This window comes from Drosophila bipectinata, chromosome 3L (assembly GCF_030179905.1).
Source record: "Drosophila bipectinata strain 14024-0381.07 chromosome 3L, DbipHiC1v2, whole genome shotgun sequence".
NCBI classification, from domain to species: Eukaryota; Metazoa; Arthropoda; class Insecta; order Diptera; family Drosophilidae; genus Drosophila; species Drosophila bipectinata.
In genome coordinates, this window is record NC_091738.1 from 14,547,215 (window position 1) to 14,557,500 (window position 10,286).

The 10,286-nt window shown below is 47.6% G+C and overlaps 2 protein-coding genes across 2 annotated transcripts; one reads left to right on the forward strand and one right to left on the reverse strand.

The window, feature by feature from the left end:
- Window positions 1-1,428: 1,428 nt before the first annotated feature.
- LOC108133376 (uncharacterized) lies at window positions 1,429-3,067 on the forward strand. Its single transcript, XM_017253287.3, has 2 exons — window positions 1,429-1,747; window positions 1,802-3,067. Exons 1-2 carry the CDS (start codon window positions 1,429-1,431, stop codon window positions 2,953-2,955), a joined length of 1,473 nt encoding a protein of 490 aa, XP_017108776.2. The 3' UTR covers window positions 2,956-3,067.
- Window positions 3,068-4,343: 1,276 nt separating this feature from the next.
- Window positions 4,344-7,176, reverse strand: LOC108133568 (probable serine hydrolase). Its single transcript, XM_017253557.3, has 2 exons — window positions 6,925-7,176; window positions 4,344-5,533 (listed from the first exon to the last, which is right to left on the reverse strand). The coding sequence occupies exons 1-2, from the start codon at window positions 6,973-6,975 to the stop codon at window positions 4,496-4,498; spliced, it is 1,089 nt and encodes a 362-aa protein (XP_017109046.3). The 5' UTR covers window positions 6,976-7,176; the 3' UTR covers window positions 4,344-4,495.
- Window positions 7,177-10,286: the final 3,110 nt, after the last annotated feature.

Below are 10,286 nucleotides of genomic sequence, written 5' to 3' on the forward strand. Positions count from 1 at the left end.
TTAGTTTTATGGCCCAAGACGTGAAATGTTTATGCAGGAGCGCCACGATGCTTCAGTAGACTGCACTGGCCCCGGACTCTGGACCTATTTAATGCGTAATTACAGCACAAATCTTGTTGAGCTCCCGAAGATGCTGTGCGGGTGGACAGACACCCCGACACTCTTACCGAGAAGTGGCAAGGCAAAGAGCAGTCCTGAGAGGCAGCTTAGCGCTTGCTTCATTGAATTCATAAGCGTCTCGAAAAGTAAATCCTCGTGAACTTTGGCAAAATCCCCTGCCAGCAGCAACAAGAAAGGATGCTGCAAAAAGCCAACAACTAGAAAAATCTGCCAGATAAAAAGCTATGGGGTAAACCAAGGATTTTCCATGCTTCCCCGCCCTCATTCCATTCCACTCCCTGCCAACGGGGACAGCAACCGGGCGGGTCGTCAAAAGTCAATTAACTGTAACACTTGCAACACAACTTGAACTAATTAGCGCAGTGCTGCAGCCTGCAGGTGGAGAGGTTGGTGGGCGGTCGGACACGGTCGGGGCGTTCGGTTTAGTTTGGTTTTCACTTTTTCGCGACGACCCACCTCATCAGCACCTCGAGGGGCAAGAACACACAAAAATGTGTAGCGTGCTTTCGGGCTTGCGGTAAACTAGAATGCACTTAGCGTCGGGCTTTAAATGAGGACGCAACTAGGAGTGTGTGGGTGTACTACAGCCCCGACTCACTCCTACAAGAGCAGAAAGTGTGTCAGGGACTGGATGGAAATGGAGATGGAGAGGATTCAATTTGGCTCAGATGGGGCCAAGCGGGCCTTACTTGCCATAGAGACACGTTTAGATAAAATAAAGTTCCATGCTAGATATACTTGAATTCCATACGATTTAAATACTACATGGAAATGATTATTCAATCATAGAGGCAATCACAGGAAAACAGATAGGAATATTATTCAACTGACACGAATTCTGTGATAAAATTAATCAGTAAACACATTGGTTAGATAAGCCACAATTGTGCTATGATTTAGTGCCTGGGTTTACCAAAATATATATTATTTATGGGTTAAAGACCCCCACTCCGACATGCAATCCACTTAAATTTAGCCTTCCTTTTGAAGTTGTGTCTATAAATACCTAGCTGCAGCGAGAAGCTACCTCTCTTGCGCCACTATACCGACACTACATCAAAGCTTCTGTGTCACACCCTTTTGCTCCATTGGGGCACAGCTTCGTCGTCATTGCCGTTTAATTAGGGTGCCGCTTGTTCTGAGCTGCCTGCCTATCTTATCAGTTCCCCTGAAGACATTCCCCACTAGATGCGTTATCAGAGGCATCTGGCAGAGGTGTGATAAGCTTCAAGACCCAAACCGCGGATGCATCTCCATTTCGTCTCTGATTCCCGCTTGGAGTAGATGTGAGGCCCTCTTCTCGCCTTAATGAAGCTGTCCTCCATGGTGGCTGACGTGTGGAAGCGTTTGGCGGCCATGTTGTCGCTGCCTGATCTGCTAGTTTTGGGCTGCCTGTGGGCCAGTGGCTTCTCGTTCGGCTACTACATCAAGTCCGCCTATGTGTACGACAACTTGTGGCCCCATTGGTACGCCTTGGTCGGAGGGATCGGTATCTTGGCCTTGGCAGTGGGCTGGACCCTCAGGAAAAAGAGGAGGCAGCAGTGCAGCTACGATCACTTCTACGTCATCTTCTATGGACTACTGTGCTCGCTGATGGGAAGTTGCTTCATGCTTACCAGGCAGATAGGTGAGTCACCAATAGAATTGTTATCTAGCTTCAGGTCTTCATTTGAATCTTCAGCTGTGAGCCACTACTTCAGTTTCGTGGGACTAAGTGTTCAGTACTTGGCGGGATTCAGCTACGTGAGTCTGCGGTGTGATGCCTCTGGATCCAGGCCCTCCAGGATCGCCTTTGCCAACTCCCTGTATGCGGGCGGAATGTCCACTGGCTTTGCGATCTTCAACGAGATGGAACCCCAAAGAAGTGGCCTCATTTCCCTGGGAATCAACCTGCTTCTGCTTTGTTTGGTTTGCCTGAACGAGCTGCTCCAGCATGTGGGCTGCATCAACTACAAGGAGTCTCGGGATCTGGTGTTCAACCTTCTCAATGAGGAGCGGATGGTGTTCCTGCCCCGCAAGGCGGTCCTCGCCCAGTTCGTGGGTCGCGCGGACTACAAGCTGAAGGACAGTCGCCAGTGGCGGGTGCTGCTCCTAGGAGGATCTTTGGTGTGCCTGCAGAAAAGCTGTCTACTATTCTCGCCCACCTTCATGCAACTGATGTGGAGCGCCACGGTTGGCTATCTCCAGAAGACCCAGCTTTTCATCCCCTACGTGCTCTACGCCGGAGGCTGCAGCTTCGGTGCTCTGCTACTGATGCGATACACCCCCAAGCTGGTCTACCTCCTCGCCGGCGTCATCCAAGTTACCCTGATAGTGGCCCTCCTCTGCATCTTTGACGAGGACCGATCGGAGCACTGCTTTCCGTTCCTCTGCCTCATATACGTGACTATGGGGGTGCTGTCGAGCCAGGCAATCCATTGGCTCCTGGAGTACTCCCCCTTCCTTTACACTGAGCTGGTCTTGGCCTCTGGATTTATCCTCCACCTGGTTGTCCAGGAGAGCTGCAAGTACGAGGCCTATGCCACTGACCTTTGGATCGCTCTGCTCAGCGGGAGCTCGGTAACTTTGGGGCTGACCGTGGTGGCAGTTGTGGCAGTGCAGTGGCTGCAGCCGCACTCCGCCAGCCTCGTGGACGTTCGCAACCGCCTGCTGGGGATCCGGCGAATAGAGCCGCCCCCCGAGCAGACCCAGTTCTGGCACACCAACCACTTCCTGGCCCACAACAAGCCCGCCAATCAACTGGAGGCCGTGCAGGTGGGCCGGAAGCGTGTGTTCCAGCAGTATCCAATCAGTGGGAGCGACATCACGGACAACCCCAAGGCCGATAAGTTCTGACACATTACTTGCCCAGCCTAATGATTAACATTCTCCGTATTTATAAATTTTTCTTGTTTTTAAAAGTTATAAAATAAAGGCTTGTATTGTTATGATTCGAGAACGAAAGGAAGATCCCTTAAGCACTCGTAATACCTTTCGGAAACTAATTCTCGCAAAGATGTTTTTTAATTTGCCATTAAAACTTTTTAAGCCGACAGGCATAGAAATCTGTTCTCTCGTAATAAGCCTTTCTCAGGGATTATTAATTATTTATGAGCCGGCATTATGAGTCGCTGAGCTCGGAGCTCGTAGCTCGGAACTCGGAAGAAATTAAATTCGTGAAGGAAACATGAGAAACTTCGTACCACGCGGCCGCTACGTTAATGATTTTTATTGATTTTTAAGCAAATTAAATTGTGCGTTAACCGCAAACTGAATTTATCATAAAGTCGCTTTATCAGTCGCCCAACCCCCTTGCCGTTCTCGGTGCCCTCCGCCCCGGGCTCTGGGTCTATGGCTGCATCCTTTAGCATGAATTTTTATTGCCAAAACATTAAACATTTATATCCGCTATCAATTTCGTAACGACGGAAAAGCGTAATCGCATCTCGGCTGTTGCTGCGGAAATTTTCCGGTTCTACCTAATTTAATTTACGTAGAAGAGCGCCAAGCCCGCCAACCGGATCCCGGCCTCCGGATCCCACAACGTGCGATGGCAATAAAAGCGCTAAATTTGTTTATTTTTTCAAGCCTCGAAGGTCCGCAGGGGGTTTTTCATTCAGCCCGGTTCGTAACATGCTATTGGGTTTCGGTTCGATTTCGATGCTCACCCACGGGCTCGCCGGGCTTAGAGTGTAGCATACCTTCCGGCTCCTGCCGAAAGTACTCCCACACATCCGTATCCGCACAGCTCCACCCGCAACATGGATACACAAAGAGAGGCGTCCGCTCCCGGCGCTCGATGTTCCTTTGTTTTTGCCTACCCATTGTTTTTAAGTGGATGCCGGCACATCCTTTGTTGCAGCATCATCCGGGCGGCAGGCGGCGGGAATACAGGGAGCGGGCAGCAGTTCCGACCCCTTTATCACTAATGAAGTGGCCAATGAACTGTATCCCCCAAGATTAAAGCGAAATTAAATGGCTAACCGAGAATTGATTGATCGAAAAAGGTGCGCACTGGCAGCATCCCAAAAAAAGGCAAAATAAATGAGAAAAATTATTTAAACCGATTTAGTAGGTTGCGGTTGGCAGCAGTTCAATATGTGGTGCGGTCAGGGGTTACCCGGTAACCGGAGATAAAAAGAGAACAAAGGTGTCTGGGTGGAGTTCACCGCAAAGCCAATAAAAGGTATAACATTTTCAAATGTCACATAATGGAGGTGAATTCTCTACATTTTTTAAGTCCCTTTGGAAGACCATTTAGTTTAAATTTATTTTAATTGCGGTTATCTACAGGTTCATTACATAAGTGGGGCTCGTCTGGAGCATCACATTGGCATTCTTGGTTCTCATCTGAATCGCACTGCTGGCCCAATTTCATCAAAGGTGGTGGCAGCAGCTATAGGTTGCTTTTTCTCTTTCTCCTCTTGACGTTTTCTGAGTCCTCCACCTTGAGCTTGAACTCTTTCACCGCCTCGGGCAGGTCCTCCTCCGCATCCTCTGCATTTCCGGCGTCCACCGTCCAGGTTTCCAACTGTGGAGGACGATGGTGCATGATGAACGGGTTGATGACCGCGGCCACTCCCTCGGCGTTGTTGAGGTGAACGTGGTGGGTGCCCTGCACCTCGTGGAGTTCAAAATGCGGATTGTTTTCCCGCAGAATGGCAATCACCTCGTCGCTCTGCTCGTCAATGAAGTTCGACTCGGAGCCCTTGATCACGCAGTAGGGGACATTGCGAATGGTCCTGGCCAGCTCCGCCGCGAAGGGGGGGCTCGTGTGGAACTCCGTGTAGTATTTGCAGCGGCCGTCCCGCGAGAAGAAGTACTTGGCCGGGAACTTGGTGGAGCGGCTGATGTTGCGTGTCAGGATGTGGCGGCAGTTCTCCAGGGCCACCGAGTAGTCGGAGCCCTTGTGCAGGACCTGCTCCAGCTCGGGGTACGTGTAGGCGGGCGGCTCCTGGCGCTTGGCATTTGCGAAGCGCTCGTCCTCCAGCATGTACCCCTCGATGTTGGTGCGCAGGTAATCGATCTGGGAGGGTGGCTTGCGATAGCGGGTCTTCACTATGTCGATGCTCACCAGCATGTCGGTGCGGTGCGGGTAGAGGGAGGCAAATATGAAGCAAAGCATGGCGCTCATGGAGTGGGCCATTAGGGACACCTTCTGCCAGCCGTACTCCTCCATGACGCGCAGGATCACGCACAGGTAGTCCACAAAGTGGTAGGCAATCCCCTCGGGCAGTTTCGCGGAATATCCGTGGCCGGGCAGGTCGATGCAGAGGACGCCCAGGTGTCGCGGCAGCAGCGGCAGGAGTTTGTCCCACGTGCCCAGGTTGTCCAGCCAGCCGTGCAGAGCCAGGATGGGTCGTACCTGCCGGTTGCCGTACCATCTGCCCACCACATAGCCCCACGGCATATCGATGCGCACGTCCATGGGTTCCTGCAAAAAGTAATAGCTTGTTGTAGAATATTATATAGTTTATTTGAGTCGGTTTATTAGAAAGTGGAGTAATAAGCAGAGCTCTAGCTCAATTAATTCTTCCGGTTGGTAGTGTGTGGAGTTGTCGAGGTATTCTGCCACAAGCCTGTCCTGCCACAGGCTTCCCAAGTGGCACTTCGACGGTGTGTTTGGGCAACAAGTCTAATTTGTAGCCAGTAGCCAGTACTACACTCTTTCGAGAAGTCAAAACAAGAATTTTTGTATCTATAGATTGGATTGAACTAGTATATTAGCGATAATGCTAATCTTTGTATAACATGCTATTACGTTTTTTGTTTATAACTGATTAAATACTGATTCTAATGAGAATTTGATGAAAAGCTTAGTCAGAGGTATAAATTATAACTTATAAACTTATAATTTTTAAAGTTTGAGGTCTGTACTTTGCTGACTAGTGTCACAGGGACAGATAATTTAGTCCATGATGCGTGCCAGTGCGTCCGTCTATCTACTGGTCCCATCCTCAACCGTTTTGATCAATTGGTTCGTGTGAAAAAGTTGAAGCGGTTGTCAACCAAACGACACCGGATGGAGGAGCTCCGGCTTCGGGCCAGGAGCAGGTGTCGATTGATGGACAGGATACCCCGTGGCGCCACGAGTAGCATGGCCGGCAATTTATCATCTAGTTTTTCCTTTGTTTCTGGCCAATCGATATGCTTTTTGAAGCGTCGTGGCCCCCCGCCGTGCAGATGGCTGATGCGGCGGCACATGCAAACTCCAAAAGTTGGAACAAATGGATTTTTGTAGTTCGGAACCGCAGAAAAAAGTTTGGTGCTCGCTGGGCTTGAAAATTTTCACCGAATACTTCGAGTGTGACAAGACTATTAGAGTGGAGTCTGAAAACTTTTACAGCCTCCCTGTTAATGCCGTCGAGTCGACAATTTGATGAACTCCTAATGAGCTCGATAATCGAATTACAACAGAGGAGACTTTGTCAGCAATTTGTAGTCTGTGCTGTGGTTTTATTTTTATGCCTTTTCTACGATTTTAGTCTGAATAGCTTGCTTTAAGTGTTGTAATCACTCTTATGTGATTCGGCAAGTGCCCAGAACTACTGGAAATAAATAATAAAGACACATTCCCGTCGGTAGCGAGTGATTTGCAGTAGACATTGACTTTGATTCCGCCACCACAACAATCTTATCACCTCGGAGAGTCCGATCCGATAAGAATGCACTCCCCCGTTCAAAGGTAGCGTCTAAAACGTGCTTGGTCGGTGGATTTTCGTGGGAATCTATTTGCTGTCCGATAAGCCCAGCGCCTGGCCCGATGTCGTGTAACATTCAATAACTATTTATGACTTAAACCCCCTGAATCCCCATATCCATCACCTGGTCATGCGGCTCGGTGTGAATGGTTCCGTTCTCCAAGTTCGACGTCATTGTGGAAGGTTGTTTTCCGCGAAAAATGACACAAGTTCACACTGAATCCGACACACGCGTGTCGGAAAACACTAAAGCGGGATGGGGGCGGGAAACTTTTCTATTTTTGTTCTAAATTAACTAAATTAATAGACTACTAGCTGCAGAGGGCTAGTTGGAAGAGAAGTGCTCACGGGCGAAGCGTAAACAAAACTAAATGTTGTTCAGCTAGTCACGGCGATTAAATGACTCTCCCCAGTGGGTTGGAACTGAACTTTAATCAGGTGTCACGATTGATAGAGGTGGCTTTGGGCTAAGAGAGCCAACAAAGAGTCCCAACTGAGTCTCTAAAGAGCATTCGAAAAAGATCTGAGCTTTTCTAATTGCGATAAAATAAAAAGCTCAACGAAAGAAATTATAGACAAGAGATCTTGAGGTTCAAAGTTTGCATCATATATAGTATTTTTACTATTCAACACCTTAACGAGAAACAAATAATTTTTAAATAAATATTAAATCGTTGTTTTACAAGCCAATAATAATATTCAAATTAGCCGTGAATATTGTCACTGAAAAATGTCACCACAACAGTTCTCGCTGATGCCACGAAATGGGGCATTCATCCGTGGAAAATCGCATGTTTACCCTGGACAAACATAAATATTTATAGGTTTCATTTTCCAAAAGTGACCATCAAATAATTGATGCCAACATGCCAGGTCACACACAAAGCAGCCCTTAGAGCTTTACTTGTTGATTAAACTCCAAAGATACGAACATATAATATAGATTGAAAAAATTCAATTTATGAATAATTTGATGAGATTTGCAAACATCAGAGCCCGGAAAAGAGCAACAAAGGCTTGCTCCATAAATATCGGAAATAAAATTTAAATAAATTGGTTTTGCATTCCCATTTTTTGTGCGGCCAGAAATCGGTTCAAAAATTAACAGCCGAACAGATCAATAAATATTTATTTGGTTCGCGAGAAGCACAAAAAAGTTTTGGTCATTCTGGTCAAATTTCTGGTCCGGATAACAGGCAGAACATATTCAAAAATCCATTTGTATAAAATGCTGCCGCTTTCGACAAGAGTTTACACAATAAATGTGTTTAGTTTCTGCCAAATGGAAATGCCAAACGTTTGCAAAATACTATTCGGGAATCGCTCTGGGCTCAAGTCCTTGGCCTGTTGGATTCATAAATCTTCATGGAGTGCAAATTGAATGTTTCAGCGATATTCCGGGTGCGCCATAAATAACAAATTGATATCATAAATCTGGCGCTGGAGAGCATGCAAAGCTTTTTTAATTTGCAGCGAAATTAAAACTTCAGAGCCTTTCCCAGAGGTGGCTGAAAACGATATGGTTGGCCGATATGGTCGGCCGAAGCCGGAGCCAGAGCCAGAGCGTTTAATCAAATGCATCTGGCGCAGTGCAAGTGGCAGAGTCCCCCGGCACAGTGCCTTCGCGGTTCACCTGTTCCAGCCAATCCACCCACTTTGTCGCTAATGACATTCGAATGACGATGTGCCCCCACTTGCTGGTCGGATGCAGTCGACCCAGTCAACCAAACTTGGCTAATGACTGGAGTTTCTTCAATTTAACTTCATGATGGGCCAGCATCAACCTTCTACGAAGAAGGTTTCCTCATAGTTTCTCTCAAAAATCATCGTAGAAGCCATGTCCAATTCAAGCTAACCAGAGCGGCGGAAAAGGCGCTCTGACAGGCACAGATTTCCACTTGGCTATTTCTGGATTTATGCCAAAGCAAAGACGTTAGCAGCGTGTCTCGCCCTAATATTGTTGCCAGGTGTAAAATGCAAAGTAATGTCTTCAAAGTGCCCGGGCAGGCAGTCGGAAGCCATCCGTCGAAAAATGGAGACTGAGCGACTAGCCTTGTGGAATACCCTTTAATTGGCTTGGGTATTTTCCCAACGCACCTCAAACGAGGTAGTCCGGGCTACCTGGTTGACTTAAAGTTGCAGCCGCTGCTAATCCTGGACCAGCATCTACTTGAATATCTAAGCACTCAGTGTAAAGTAATGCCCCTAATTGGCCGTAAACAGAGAATATAAACGTCGTTCACTGCCAGCTCGTCCTGCTCCTGCTGAGTTCTCTATTCTGGGCTCCTGTTTCTACGGAGCCGGCTCTAGCCTGGTATGGTGTGGCCTTTTGTCTGGCATTCGAGTGAAAAGCTTTTGTCGGCGCATGGAAATTTGACGGAAATTGTTTGGTCTGATGGATGCAGATGCGGCTGCTGCACCTCGTTCTGGTCCTCCGGTGGCAGATCCTGGTACGCCTGTTGTTTTTGTTGGCTTTCACCTCCAGCTAATGGTCCTCCCACATCCCGCATCCCGCCGCCCCAGTTGGATGCGTCAATCCTTCAGCTAAGTAAGCAGACAGTTTCCAGGTCAGTTGAAAGACCATAAACTGGCCTGTTTCCCAGTGTTGTCTAACCGAATGAAAACGGCAAAACGGCAATTTCAATAGAATTTAAACTTAATTCTTTTGCCTCGGCTCCTGCCGGCTGCTGGCGGGTGGCTGTAGTGCTTGGATGGCTCCAGTGCCTGGCTAGCTCCATTTTCCACTGGCTTGTTGGTGTTGCCGAGAAAGCAAAGATTACGCCAAGCGAAATAAATGCAAATCGCATTAGAATGAATTTGGCTGGCTGGCATGACTGCTCCTGCGACTGTGACTGCAGCATAATGTCCTTAAAATGGCCAGCCAGACGACGAATTTGAGAACAAAACTTGAGCATCGTCCGGCTGCCCAGATAGCTGGACAAGCACGGCAGGGAGCTCTGGCCTCGTGACCTCAGGTGGGGCATCATTAGGTTGAAGAAGCAAGCAGCACGCCTCGAGCTGCCGTGTTGGGTGCCGCAACACAATCAAAATCAAGTTGAACGTTGAACTTTTTAATGCATAATTTATTGCCGAGTGAGTTGGCTTGGTTAACTGAGGTTAACTGAGCCATCAGAGGGAGAACTATAGGTAATACTTGTTGTGTTAAAAGACAAAGATTTAATAAGATCCTCCGGAAATAAAATACATTTTGTTTATAGATTTTATTGGTTATTTTTACGGGCAAGGATAAAAATAATGTGGAACCTCTCGCACCTCATAAATATTTATGAAACGTCCAGGCCAGGCACGTTTCAAGCCAAGCACCAAGCACCTCATGCAAAATACCAGAGGATGGCGATTTATTGGGTTCCGCCACAAACCGAATCTTTAATGCCAGCACATGCCTCACATATAAATATTCGATATTTCCATATTTTCAATTGAAAGAAATGAAATACAAGGTATCTGAAATCAATTTATGTTGGG